Genomic DNA, 14,898 nt, shown 5'->3' with positions numbered 1-14,898 from the left:
AGCCAGTGTGGTGCAGCAACAAGGGAGTTGGGACTTGGACCAGGAAGAGTGAGTTTCAAGCCCCTCTCCACCCATGAAACTCCCTCTCTCCCAGCTAAATGGCTACTTCACAGGTTTGTTCGGCGTTTAGAATGGGTAAAATCCTGGATTTGAAGGAAGGCGACGCAAATGCGGCCAACGTGTTCTGTGGTAGAACCAAAACCAAGTATGTGCACCATCCCCAAAACAGCTCATGTCGTGGTTTGCACCCAACTCCGATAACCTCACTGCCGCACAGGCAGTAGCCTCTGAGAGTGTTTCAAGCAATTAAACATTTCAGACCATCTACTATTTTCATAAATATTTATCAAGTTATCACTCCTTACAACTGTGTCTTGCATGAACATCTGGAGAAGCTGAGTGTTGTTTCAGATCTTAAGGGTTATTTACCCACAGAACAGGGGGCGCCAGCTATGGACATATTTACAAAGTGGAGAAACTATTGGGAGCACCATGTACATCCCACAACTATGCACATGGGTGTAGACTCATTCCCTTCACCCTGCCAGTATTTAGCCCTGGGAACGCCCTTTTGCTCCCCACTAAGCTTAAGTGAGGGTGACCAACCCAGAGTGTGCAGCTGGGGAGCAAAAGTTAAACTTTCCCAAGCCAAATTTCAGCAGGGAAGGGGTGGGAGGATGGGACCCTGCAGGTGTCAGGGAAGGCCTCCAAGGGCATGTATTCATCCATGGACAATGAAAAAGCCTCCTCTATGAAGAGGGCCTCCCTGAGTGGACATGCTTTCTCTCAAAAAGCACCCCTCAATACAGTTGCTGCTCTTGATAAAAGACAACTGCTTAAATGCCTTGGACAACTCATTTGTGGTTTTTATTGCAATTATTTGTTATGTTCTAAACAGATTTCATATATGTATATAGTTTTAATTCTATTGATGTTTAATTGGTTTTTTAAAAATGTTTTTAGTGAGTCATGTTTTTATCTGTAAGCCACTTTAGAAACCTATAAGGGGAAAAGCAAGGTATGAATAAATATTATAATAATCGGCTCAAGAAAACCCTTTGTTTCCTTGATCAAGTTTTCAGCGCCCCCCTTCCATGGCTGCATTTCAGTAAACAAGCAACCCCCCACAAAACCCAAATATGTGGGAGACATGAGCAGGCTGCCAACATTTTATCTAGTTTGGTTCTCACTGAGGGGGATAAAGTGTGTGGGTGTCTCGACTGTACTAGCTTTGATTAGTGCAGTTATATTAAACATGCCATTTGCTGGTGTGTGTGGCTGCCTTAACTTGTATTCCCCAATAAATGAAGAATATGAAGCACATTCTAGCAAAGAACACAAGTCCTGCATGATCATAGCAACCAACTGTTCTGCTTAAGAACACGCATCACAGAGAACGAGCAAGGAAACGTTTACACATTCAAAAGAAGTTTCATTTACTTTAAGATCTGAGAAGAGGATACTCAACAGCCACGGCAAAGCGGAGGAAAAGGGCTCACCTTTATAATCTTTTCCACACCTGAGGAGCAGATCATGTAGGTGTGGGGATTAAATCGGACCTGATTCACAATTGAACGATGACCTTTCAATACCATAAATGCACCATTAACCACCCTGCCGATTCCACCTGGAAAAAAACAGCAACAGAAGAGAATAGCTCCATATACCAAAGAATGGCTTGTTTGCACTGAATTTGAAATACTAGCTGTGTACAGCTACAGGCCATAAGTCCACCACTGCCCTTATCCCACTGTGCACCTTCCACTAAATTAGTCACTATTTCATTGGCAGCAAGTAAAACTGCCTTAAGTCAAGGACACCCTGACTCTGGACTATGCCAGTGGTGAAATATTCAAAAACTCCAGTAAGCCTGCATGCATGCATACCACATATAGTTGTGAAAAACAGCATATTGATAACCAATGTAACTGGAACAGAACAAGCTGAAGATAGGAATGCCTTGTGGAGACGTACAGCAGCATTTCTCATCAGATGAAGCTTCCAAATCATAGTCAGTCTTTCCCTTAGCAACTTCAGAACTATGGGCAGGCAGATAGATGGCCATTCCATTTTACTATACTGTTGGTACTAACTATTATCCAGAAAGTAAAGTAGTGATGGCCTCAACAGAGATGGGAAGAAAAGCTACTTCAAGTAAAGGGCAAGCCAACACAAATGCTTTTGTTTTTATCTACTCTCTTGGTGGTTTACCAATTGATTAGTCACTGTAATGCTTATGGCAGATCCATTCCTTGATCCAAACCAGGATTCCAGGTTGCTCTGAGTTAAGTGTAGACTAGTTCCCCCCAGGACTTACAGTAGGCAGACTGGGGGAAAGGGAATTCTGGAAGGAAGAACAGCAATCTGCACGTAGCTGCAAGTAAGGAAGGAACTCTAAAACAAACCTGCTATCTAATAAGACACAGTACACGTCCTGGTTCTTATGTTTCTAAGAATTCCAGGTCTCTGAACCCAACAGGTCTGTGTCTCCTTTTTCACAGGAGAACTACATTCACTTGGTCATACAAATATAAGGCTGGGTTGGTTCGGTCATCAAAACCATGGACCTTTAGGCAAGTCTTGACAATTACTTAGAAGTGCTGAAAGTACTGAAGAGAACCAAGTTTTCTCCAAAAAGCCCTTTGACTGTAGCGCTTGGCAGCACAGTAAAGAACTTATTACTTCATGTATTTCAGCTTGGTCACTCAACCGCACTGCTCAACAAACGATGCCTCTGGAAGCCCAGAAGTGGAACATGAAGGAACCTTCATTTTGTTTTTTAAAAAACAGCCATGTTGGGGACACAAAAGTGAGAAAGCAGTAATACTCATGACAACATACATAGACCAACAAAGAGCTAAAATTAAAGCACTAAACTTAATGCATGTGTGTTTCAGTAGTTGTTAATATTGTGAATATGTAATGCTTTTTTTGTGTTTTAGCTCTTGCATTTCTAAACTGTTACATACTCGGTTTGATTGCATCAATGAATAGCACAGTGTTAGGTGAAAAATACAGATACCTGTATTCCCCACCCCTACAAGGCAAAGAGCAGCTAACGGGGAGAGATGATTTTGATTAAGAAGGCGATGGGGACGAGGATATATACATACACGTCACACACAAATCAGGAGAACTTCAGTGCTTCCAAGCAGACATGCAAAGGATTGCAAACATCACTGAGTTTACACAAAGGTACGCATGTACAGGAAGGCGGCCCCAATAATGCACCTCTTGCGTAAATTGCTAATATTGTAGAATAGTGTTCCCCAAACTTATAATGATTGTATACCTCTCTTGAGAGGTTATACCAGTGGTAGGCCTTTTTGGGAGAAGATAATTTGTAGTTTTAATATCTAGACTAGAGCAAATTCTGCCATGTACTCTTTGAAACTCTTCAGTGTAACCCTGGGGTATGCACACCACACTTTGGGAAACACTGTTCTAGAAGATTGCTTTTCCTAGTGCTATTAACTTAATTTGGAAGATTCTACAGGAACACTCACCTGCTTCTGGATCCGGAGGAATTCTCCACATGTATAAATTAAAGTCATCAGAGCCAGAGAGGATGTACTGTTAGAAATAAAAATACTAGTAAGTTACAACAAATTCACCACTAAGGCAGCCCTTGAAATATACATATTTGGAAGCTCCAATAGCTTGATTATATGAAGCAATACATATATAGTCTACATGCCTAGAATTCGTATTGTTCGTGTGGTGGCAGGTCAAGGACTGAAAATATAAAGACCAGGGATTCATGATAAACCAGTGGGGAGAGGGAAGGCTTTGATTTTAAAAATCAACAAAATCAACAAAAATGATAAGCTACAATCTAATGCATATTTACTTTCCAGTCCCATTGAAATTATACCCATAAAAATCATGCTACACAAGTCAAACACCTGCCCCTGTTCTAGTCCTCATTTATGATTTATTTGCTTTAACATCAATGGAATTCTCCCTCAAATTCACTCAATATGCCCACTGTATGAAAGTTCAAAGTACAGTACTGATAATTTTAAAAGCTTCCTTCCTCAAAGTACATTACTAGTCTGTTTAGCTGAAAAAAGAAAATAAAACACATTTACCGTATTTTTCGCCCCATAGGACGCTCTGCCCTATAGGACACACCTAGTTTTTTTTGGGGGGGGGGGGGAAATAAAGAAAAAAAATTATTTCCCCCCCAGGCACGGGGCTGGCACGGGGGAAGCCCGAGCTTCGCCCGACCCCAGCCCCCAGAACAGCCTGCTATCTGCAAGCCTAGGGAGCCGCGCCGGTCTCCCCAGGCTTGCGGACAGCTGTGCGAAGCCCAGGCGCGCTCTTCAGTGCGCCCGAGGCTTCGGAATGTGCAGCTCTGTGCAACCCTCCGGAGGCCGGCACGGCTTGGCGCCGTGCTCTGGAGGGTCGCGCAGAGCTGTGCGGACCCCGGGAGGGCAGGCAGCTCTGCGCGACCTTCCGGAGGCCGGCGCGGCTTGGCGCCGGGCTCCGGAGGGTTGCGCAGAGCTTCCTGAAGCCTGGAGAGTGAGAGCCTTTCGCTCTCCAGGCTTCAGCGAAAGCCTGTATTCGCCCCATAGGACGCACCCACATTTCCCCTTCATTTTTGGAGGGGAAAAAGTGTGTCCTATAGGGCGAAAAATACGGTACACTTATAGAAGAACTGGGAAACTGCAGAGGTATGCAAGTGCTAACGAACTGGCCATTTCCTACCACAATTTTAAAAGTTGCATATGGAGCTGAAGTGTTACGAAAAAAGGAAGAACACCTGAGAGCAACTTTGTGGGGATACAGAAAGTTATGTCTTTTACAATATTTGACCAATCTCCAGTCTGGAGCTGAAGTGTTACGAAAAAAGGAAGAACACCTGAGAGCAACTTTGTGGGGATACAGAAAGTTATGTCTTTTACAATATTTGACCAATCTCCAGTCTGTGCCAACCTGATGGCCAACAAAGAATTCCTCATATTTGTAACCCAGTAGCACAAAGAAAGAAGGGAAAATAAGGCAAAAGTTTAGTTTTTACCCCTTATACAAAGTTGATTCAATTTTAATCAAAGAGCACTTAAAATACTTTACAGGCAGAAACTAAACAATTAGAGTAGCCAAACAAATTGACAAAGTAAATAAGATGAAGATCCTTCATTCTCAAGGACTGAGAAATAAAAACAAGCAGCTGTAAAACACACAGTACACTCCAATGTGGAGAAGCCTAGCTGCTTTACCGAACTTGGATGTGCTCATTCGAACTGCAAGGATATTTTGTCCTCACCCTAACCAGAATTCTCAAAATGTAAAGTCAAGGTGTTCTGGCACTCCAGCCTAGTTACTGCCAGAAGAAAATAGTCACACAAGGAACTCCTTTCTATGTGAAATTTTATAGAGATCTGCTTATAAGAGGACAGCTTTAGAGAAGTGCTGCCAGTGGAGTCCCTTTTGGCAAATGTTAACAATGTCCAAAAAAGGATCTAGCACAGGAAAGTTGCTCAGGCTGTAGATGTGAATGCAACTACACATTTCCTCCCAATAACTAAAAAGTATCTTGCACTTAACAGCCAGCCAAATGCAGCCAACACTCTGCTGGTGGTTGGTGAGTTTCACTAAGCTTTCACAATTGCAAGTGTCCCAACACACAGTTGTAGCATAGTCACTCAGTTTAATAGTCTTAGTGTAGAAGAAGTAGCAGTAATAATAATTCTATTATTTATTCCCCACCCTTGTTTGCGTGAAGGTTCCTCAAGAGATGACGTTTCCTAAAAGAAGGAAAAATGAAGACCCATCTCTGTTCTAGTCAGTTGTTTTTTAGGAGCGTGGTCAGAGAAGCTGCTCTTGTAGGATAATATGAAGAAAGTTGTTAAGAAATATATGCTGCCTGCTGTGTCTCCAGCACTGAGGATACATCACATGAGACCCCATGGGCCTGGTTCACAAGGCCTGCAAAACCAGACCTTACCTTACTAAGCCTGTGCTGGCTCCTGGAGAGAAGCTTATAGCCGCTGTGCTCCTCCCTGGTCATTTTTGCTGCAGCACTGTGCCAAAGCACGTCAGGGTTGGTTTCGTGTGTTGTCTGAACTGGGGCTCATGGCTAAGCTCTCTCCTTCCTAACCTAGTGGTTAGCAAGCAGAGAGCTGAACCACAAGCCCCAGTTCAGACAACACGCTAAGCCATGCAGCAAATGGGACTGGAGGGGAGAAAAGGTGCTGCAAGCTGCTCTCTGGGATCCTGCACACTTGCGTGGTTTCCCTAATTCAAGGTTTAGCTTAGCGTTTCATGCAAATCAGGCCCAAGCCTACTCTCAGGAAGTGTGTGACCTAAAGCAGCAAAAAAAGTGCTTCTCATGCCAACCCCCCCCCCCCATTTCCTACTCCCATCAAGATCTCCAAACATTAAAAGAATGTGTTCAAACAAAACATTAACAGTCTTTTGGGGGAAAATATTCAAAGTCATTTGATGAGCAAAGATGTAAATCATCCTCCATCTGTGACTAGCTGCAAACAACCGAAAGGGGAGGGGAGGAAAGGCTTTTGGATGACAAGCTGCTGATTCAGAAGTTTGCCTTAGAAGGAAGAAAATTCCCAGGCATGGTTAATAGCTGTTGCTGCACAAAGCAGCAATCCCAGAACTCTATAAACATGCCTCAATTGTTTAGAATGAGCCATCCTCAGACTGCTGGCTCTGCTGCTTCCTTGCCTGCCTGAACCTCCCCTCCCATTTCTGCCCCAAAAGGAGAACATACTATAGGCAACTTATGCAAAATGGAATATGATCAGCAGCGGTTACTGCGGTCTTAATAGCAGTGCTTTTTGCACATTCTGGAATTCAGCCACCAACAGGAATAAATTTTTCTTAACTACTGTCTGCTGGAAAATGGTCGGCATCTTGAAGCTTTTATATTTCCGTAGGTTTTGCTGAATGCAAAGTATTAAAGAGGAAAATTAAAGCCAGCCCTTTTCTCTTGCTCCACATTTGCTTGCTTCTTTTGTGTAAGGCAATTCATGACTGACAGAGCTTCTTACATCTTAAAGAGCCAAATTACACATTAGGTTAGCTACATAACTGGGCCTTTTAAGATTTTTTGTTTTTACACAGTTCACCAGCACAGGGCTCCCAATGCTTATTAGCACCCTAATGTGGAGGACTGGAGTGTTATTAACCCTTAATCTCTCAGCTATGACACCAAGAAATCCCCTCTCCTCCCCAGAGCACTTTTACACTTCAATTAATTGCTTGCTGTTGTTCAAATAAGGAAACAAATAAACAAATGTTGCTTTAAAAAATGGATGGCCTGCCTGACACCACAGGTATGGGATATGACTGACAACTAGACCAGGGCTTAAGAGAAGAGTGGCTTGTCTAAAGCCACCCACACCGTTCCCAGCACATGCAACTTCAAAAATTCGGTTCAGTTTGGATTGCCATCTTCACACTTAAGTGCCGTTGAATCTTTCCCTTAGTTCCCCACCCTGCCAACAGCAGCACTCGAAAAAGTTTCCCAGGTTGTTCTTCTGCGTGAACTCTCAAGTCTGTGGCAAAAGCCAGTTCCTACTCTCAAAATAGTCACAGGACAAAGAGCAGCTTCCTATTTTACATCTCTTCAGATATATAATATAAAATTCCATAAATTTTGAAGCAAATGAGGGTTGCTATAAATTTCAATACTGATAACTGCAAAACCAATTGTTCTGTTTTGTGATATGCTGCTTATTTAAACAAACACATTCTACAGCTCTGTACACACACATGTGCACCCAAAATATAACAACTGATAATTAGGCAGAAAATCAGGAATGACATATTTCTGGAAGCAAGAAAAGGCATAAAATAAAGGTATGCTAATAAGAGTAAGCTATTGGGGATAAAAATTACTTCAACATTCAAATGTTCAGATTAATTCCCTCACTCTTTGACCACTCAAATATAATTCTTCAAAAAAAATCCTAGCCTTCAGCTGTTTGAACAGTATATATCATGTCAATATCAGAAATTAAATACATGGCCCTGTCTATATTTGCTTTCAATGTAATAGGTCTCATAATAGCCACTGCTGCCCCCCACTGGCAGTATAGGGTAATTCCAGCGTTTCACCTCAGTAAGCTTGCTACTTAAAGTTACCAAGAATATATTTCTTACGGCCTTAATGAAAACATTCAAAATTAATCATTGTAAATGCATTTGAAGATATTCAGAAAACCTTCATAAGGTGTATTTAGGTCATTATTCCCTGCAATCCCCTGTTCATCATAGAAGTACAACTGTTTCAACATTAAAGGTAAAGGTACCCCTGCCCGTTCGAGCCAGTCTTGCCAGACTCTAGGGTTGTGCGCTCATCTCACTCTATAGGCCGGGAGCCAGCGCTGTCCGCAGACATTTCCGGGTCACGTGGCCAGCGTGACAAGCTGCATCTTGTGAGCCAGCGCAGCACACGGAACGCCGTTTACCTTCCCGCTGGTAAGCGGTCCCTATTTATCTACTTGCACCCGGGGGTGCTTTCGAACTGCTAGGTTGGCAGGCGCTGGGACCGAACGACGGGAGCGCACCCCACCACGGGGATTCGAACCGCTGACCATGCGATCGGCAAGTCCTAGGCGCTGAGGTTTTACCCACAGCGCCACCCGCGTCCCTTGTTTCAACATTAGGCTTGTAAAAAATGGTTTGTCCACATCTAGTTTATAATTTGAAAACAAGCCTGTATGCCTGGTGGAATTAGGGAAATCTTATCAGTTAAACTTAGAGAACAGCACTGCTTCTGAGAGGGAATTCACGTGGTATGAAGTAGTCAAGTGCCTGCCCTTTCCAACTAAAACTGATACAGTGCAACCTCGGTTTTTGAGTGTCTTGGAAGCTGAACGATTCAGAACCCGAACGCTGAAAACCCGGAAGTGAATGCTTCCATTTTTTAACTAGCCTCAGAATGCTTAATGTTTCCTACCCTGAACCAAGGCAAATTCCTAGTGCTGCAAAAGCATGCAAAAAAAATTCCCCAAGGTTGGGGGGGGGGGGGGAGAATGCTGCCAGTTCTATTCTTAAGTGGCACTGAGCAAGTTCCCTAGTTTATTTAAAAACAAAACAAAACAGCATGTAAATGAGTTGTTTTAGCCACTGCTCTTTCTAGGAGCACCATGTTGAAAGGCAAAACCCAAAGCATCCTGACCAGAGTCTTTCAGTGTGCAGAACTCATCCTAAGGAATGCTGGAAGAGCAACCCAGTGACTGCTGCATTCCTGAAACTTTCCTGCACACGCATAATATCAACAAAGGAGACTGAGTGGTGATGTAATGTCTGAGGACATGCCACAGAGTAAAGATAATTTTAGTTTTATTCAGAGAGCACACATTAACTCTTGCTTGAAAAAAGCAGCAAAGTAGTGCTTTTTATTACTGGTGGCCTGGAGCTTTGCTACGTCTTCAGCGAAGCAAAAGGGAGAGGGAAAAATGAATTTCAGAACTAAGGAGAAATGAAAGAGGCAGCACTGATCTAAAACAAAGGAAATTTCTCATCAAGTCTTGGGAGTCATTCCCTAGAAGGCTGAGATCTTGCTAAAGAAATTCATATTTCACCAAACTTTACTCACTTTTTATTGATAGAGGAATCAACCTAAGTAGAAAATTGGAGGGAGATGACACATGCATGACTCCCGTGTGACACAGGGAGGAGTCAGGGGTGGAGCCAAACACAATAGCAGTGCAGCTTCAATGGCTGGTGACTCCTCCTTTCTGGAGCCTGGCCTCCTCCTCCTGCCACTTGCCCGGGGCTGCTTCCCCTCTGTGGCAGCAGGAGAAGCAGCGTCCAACCACTGAATCAGCACTGCACTCAGCTCCACACACTGCCTCCTCTGCAACTGATTGTTCTCAAAATTGGGGTGGCACCCCCCATATTTTATGGGAGGGGTGAAGGGACCTGGGCCCCTTAGAGTTGGCGCCTATGTGATAGCATCAGTGCGGCTACAAAAAACTAGACTCCCCCTCCCATAATGCTACCAAAACCAGGCATTCTGAAGACTGCTTTTTCTCCTCTCCCTTCCGCTGCCTAAATAAAATATATGCAAGTTCCCAACAGCATTCATTTTTAATTTTTCTCAAGCCCTCTCCCCCTCTCCCAACCATACTGCACCAGGCTTCTTCTTTCCTCCTCTGTAACAAAGGAAAACACTCGCCCGCTTCCAAAAAAAATGGTGGTGCAACTGGCCTGAGCCACATGAGGTCAGATAAGTCATCATAACCTGCTAGATCATCAATATCCTAAAGAGTAGGTCTGAAGACACATGGGGTCATCACCATGCAGAAACAAAGCAGCTCTGAGTCTGGTTGGTGCCTGGGTGGTGACTGAACCACATGCACCCCCCCCCTTTGGATTCCATGATGAAAACACGTGGGATATAAGTTTAAGAAATATGTAGAAACAAAGGGAAAGCAAATAAGCACATTATCATCTTTCTAAACATTTGCACCAGTCATCTCAAATCAAGGCAACATGGTGTACAACCTACTCCCAATTAACATTTCTGCATTAGCCAAGGCACGATTCGTATGGAAATATAGCCATGTGACAGCTCTGCATGGTGTGCCATTTGCTTGCAACTATTTGCTGTGAAGCATGGTCCAAATTCTTGCATACCACAGTAAAATAGTGAAACGCAGCAAAGCCATGTTGCAAGCAGCTGTATGCACTAAAACAGCTCGCCATGTGGGGCTTTTTTGGAATAAACTCGTATGATGCGTTGATGGAGTGGAAACAGAGCCTTAGCCACCACAGTTCCATTACCTTGTTTAGTATCAAAGTATTTCATTTCCCCCCTTTAATGTGTCTAGTCTGAAAGTCACATTAGTGGGGTGAAGTGGACAGTGGATTTCAACCAGAGACATACAATTTCTAATGACCACCCAGGTGAGGAGCTCAGTGGACAACCTGGGTCAACTACCATCTCTCGGCTTACTTCACCCCACAGGGTTGGCTAAGTTATGTGGGTATGTTGTCCAGGTCTCTCAGTCTTAACACCCTTCTTTGTTTTAAGCAAGGGGGAAACTTAAATATAGGCACACTGACCCTGTGTTTTAATGCCATGCCATCAATGCTCTTGAAGTGCCCACTGAGCCAGTATGGTGTAGAGGTTATATTGTCAGACTAGGACCTGGGAGACGGGTCCAAGCCCCCACCTGGCAGTGAAACTGACAGGATTAATTTGCATCGGTCACTCCCCTTCAGCCTACCTCACAGGGTTGTTGTGGGGATTAAACAAGGAGGGAGAGAGCCATATATGCCACTTTAAGATCCTTGGAGAGCAAGGTGGGATATAAATGCCACAAGTGAAATATTTATTCAGCTCACAGACTTGGCAACTGAGGCTCTTTACCTGATCGCGATCACCTGCAAAACAGCAGCTTTTCATGGTACAAGAATTAAAGTATCCTTGGTTGTCAAACTGGAAGACAGGCAGACGGGAGTGGATGTCATAAAGGACTGGTGGCAGCCGACGTCTGAGAGCAAGCAGCTGTGTTCCATTGCTGTTAAACCGCACACTCATGGCACTCTGAAGTGATAGATTCCCACCATACCGGAGCAGGGAACTAGGAAACAAGAAACCAGAAAGAATAAGATGGGCTGCCGCAATTTAACTACCATGAAGCATCTATCAGCCATCCCTCCTTATCACAACAAGGCAGGAAGGAGTTCAAAGGAGGCAGAATGTCTATAGATGTGTAACTGTGTTCCATGAACCACACTTCTCCATATATTACTCAGACGTCCTAAATAAATTTCCAGGAAGGAAACGTTACTGAGTATCCAATAAGCCACCCAAGCTCTATACTTAGGACTAACTTATGAATTAGATGTGTCGCAAAATTTCAGTTAGATTTTTGGCAAAATCTCAGACAAGTAGCAATGTTTATTTCAAGTCCCAAATCCAGTTAAGAGTATTTGCTAAAACTTTGGCCACAACTAACTCATTCTAATAATTTCAGACGGACATGCAGGTTCAACTTTAAACTGGCTCATGGTCTACAACTATAATTCCCTGCACTTACAAGGAAATAATCTCTTGTTGAATTCAGGAGGACTTTAATAAATGAACAATAATATTTCAGCTATTTATATACAGGTTTCTCAGTGGTGTACATACAAATTACAAAAGACGTACAGTAGATAAAATTAATTTAAAATTAATCACAAAACAGGAAACTAAATAACCTCTTGAATAGCCTCTGAGGTTCAAGAGGGAGGGAGCCTTTCTGATCACATCTATTAAGGCGTTCCAAAGAATTGGGAATAAAATACTCAATGCATGGCATCAGATGGATACAAACTGTCTATCCAAGTCACAGAGGAATATTAAGATAGTAAATATAAATAGGGTTTGGCTCCCAGTGGACCACAGAATTTATTGCGGCAAAAGCATTCATAACTCATTCACCTTCTGTATCATAATCAGTGCTTTTCTTTTGCTAAAAAAAATGAGATGCTGGTTTGCACACTGATCAGAAGTACCATGGAGGCCAGCACAAAATGATTTTACATACAGCAGGATTAGAATTTTAAATTTACAGTGGTAAAAGTATTAAACTATTGAAAATCAATCTTTCCCAGCTACTGAATGTCATTGTAACTAAAAACAGTTTTCAGTTCATCCAAATGAAGTCTCGCAGTCAGAGAAGCCAAAAGAATGTGATTCTTCCTTCTCATTTCCAACCAGCTTCCTGCCCCTTCAAACCTCTCTTCAATCTTTCACAAAAAAATTATACTGGAGTGTAACGTCCTCAGCCTCTTCTATACTGTTACAAATGTCTACAGATCAAAACTGCTGTTAGTGACAGGCCAAGCCAAGCCAAGCTTTGCTTCTTTTCCTGGTCTGGTAGCAACCCTATCATCAATCTATTTCCCCCTTGCTCACATGACAATTTGCTTGGAAATACTAACAGTTTTCAACAGAACGTACAGTACTGTATACAAGCTACAATGGTAAATTAAATCTTCTGCGCAAGGATGGAGCCCCAGCTATATGATTGGTGCTAAATAATAATATGCAGCAGCTAAACCAGGTTGAAAACCTAGCTTGGTTCCCCATCCCAATTTATATAAACAAGAAGACGGTTATTCCACAGCAATTCCTTTAGCCTTACTTGTTGCTTCACATAAACATCAGAAAGAACTTTCTAACAGCTGTTTGACAGGGGAACAGACTCGCATGAGAGGTGGTGGACTCTTCTTCCTTGGAGGTTTTTAAGCAGAGGTTGGATGGACACCTGCCCTGTATGATCTATTTCATGGATCGGCAAATGAAGGTCCGTGGGCCGGAACAGGCCCAATTGCCTTCTGGATCCTGCCCGCAGACGGTCCGGGAATCGCTCCGTGGATCGCAGAGCGTGCGTTCTTTCCCTCTCCCTCATAGGGCGGCAGCGCCTCCTCCCTCCCTCCCTCCTGGCTTCTCCCCGCCCTGCCTAGAGGAGGAAGGAGGCTGGGCTTTGTTGGTGCCAGCAGCAGCAGCGTTCAAGCAGCCACCATTTTAAGCAGCCCCTCTCTGGAGTCCTTTTGTGCGCCGCTCATTGTCTTGCCACTGCCGCCACCAGTGCCTGCTGCTCGCAAGACACAGGTGGCTCGTGGTGCTCTTGCATCATATCAAAATATAGTCCGGCCCCACACAAGTTCTGAGGGACAGTGGACCAGCCCCTTGCTGAAAAAGTTTGCTGAAGCCCTGATCTAGTTGATATTGCAAGGGGTTGGACTTGATGACCCTTGTCGTCCCTTCCAACACTACGATTCTATGATTCTATATTATGAATTTCTCTACATATAAAGTATTTCCTGTTTATTAAACTTGCAAATATATTACCATATGTCTAAGTTAACTGAAACGGAACAGCTGGATTAGCTCAGCTGGTCTCTTACTTGAAACTTTTAATCTCAGAGTCAAGGGTTTGAGCTAGACATTTGGCAAAAGATTCCCGCATTGCAAGGGGATGGTCTTGATGAGCCTCACGGTCCCTTCCAACTTGACGATTCTATGATTCTAAACATTTAACCCTCTACACTGCAGCAGAATATGTGAACAGGCCATGGTGATGTCATTTGCCACAGATCCTATACAAAATGACAAATGAAGCAGGATCTGTGGAACAGCAACATTTTGGGTCTTAATCCAAGAATAGATTTTTTAAAGGTTAAATCAGTTTTTACCAGTAGCTAACAGACAAATGAGAAGAGAGAGGATATGACAAATGGGAGCTACTGTCTGCATCAGCTAATGGTTTCCTTTCCAGGAAAAATAGACAAGATAGTCTAAATAAAGCTTTTCTCCCTTTGGCAAGTTTTATGGATGGATTGTTTTCCTGAGGCTTGAAAACAGCCACTTACTGCCAACAAAGTGCAAAGAAGGAAGGCATAGCACGAAGTTGGGACATTTTTTAAAAGAAAAAGAAAAGCGAGAGGAAGAAATGACAACAATTGTATTCATAATACGAAATCTGCATATCGTGATCTGACACACCTGACTGAATTGCAAGCTTGCCAGGGGTGTCAGGAAATTACAGTCACTGAGGCGGAGGAGGAAAGGGCTGAGGAATGGGCAGGAAAGAGCTGACAGTTTCTAGCACTGCTGTTTACAGTATAATGGGGGTGGGGGAAGCAGAGAGACTTTAAAGGAGAAGGAGGACTCAATGCCCTGAACACTCAACACACAAGAACAGACTAATACACAGTAGTTAATACAACTGCCAAGCTAATATTTTAACCCATCTGATATTTTTTGACTGTGCAATAATGATTTACAGTAAGAATGGCATGGGCGGGGGGGGGGGGAGAGAGAGAGACCCAAAAGTTAAACAGGAAAAGTAAAGTTAATTTAAATCAGGCATAGGCAAACTCGGCCCTCCAGATGTTTTGGGACTACAATTCCCACCATCCCTGACC

At 43.3% G+C, this 14,898-nt stretch overlaps 1 protein-coding gene and 1 long non-coding RNA gene across 4 annotated transcripts in view; one reads left to right on the top strand and one right to left on the bottom strand.

The window, feature by feature from the left end:
- Nucleotides 1–3,498, top strand: part of LOC308474391 — a 32,956-nt gene extending 29,458 nt beyond the window's left edge. Inside the window, exon 3 of the long non-coding RNA XR_013984683.1 lies at nt 2,697–3,498. This is a non-coding gene — a long non-coding RNA (uncharacterized lncRNA). The remainder of the gene's footprint in view (nt 1–2,696) is intronic.
- Nucleotides 1–14,898, bottom strand: part of DCAF5 (DDB1 and CUL4 associated factor 5) — a 43,334-nt gene that overhangs the window by 7,202 nt on the left and 21,234 nt on the right. For all 3 annotated transcript variants that reach the window (XM_080972254.1, XM_080972256.1, XM_080972255.1), the window contains exons 6-8: nt 11,348–11,561; nt 3,507–3,573; nt 1,500–1,627 (exon numbers count right to left, since the gene is read on the bottom strand). In XM_080972254.1, the coding sequence (XP_080828380.1) occupies nt 1,500–1,627; nt 3,507–3,573; nt 11,348–11,561 (409 nt within the window). The remainder of the gene's footprint in view (nt 1–1,499; nt 1,628–3,506; nt 3,574–11,347; nt 11,562–14,898) is intronic.

The sequence above is a fragment of the Podarcis pityusensis genome (genome assembly GCF_964106645.2).
Source record: "Podarcis pityusensis genome assembly, chromosome: 1".
Taxonomy (NCBI): Eukaryota; Metazoa; Chordata; class Lepidosauria; order Squamata; family Lacertidae; genus Podarcis; species Podarcis pityusensis.
The sequence above is the reverse complement of the archived record's forward strand: the minus strand, read 5'-3'. Positions and strand labels throughout refer to the sequence as shown.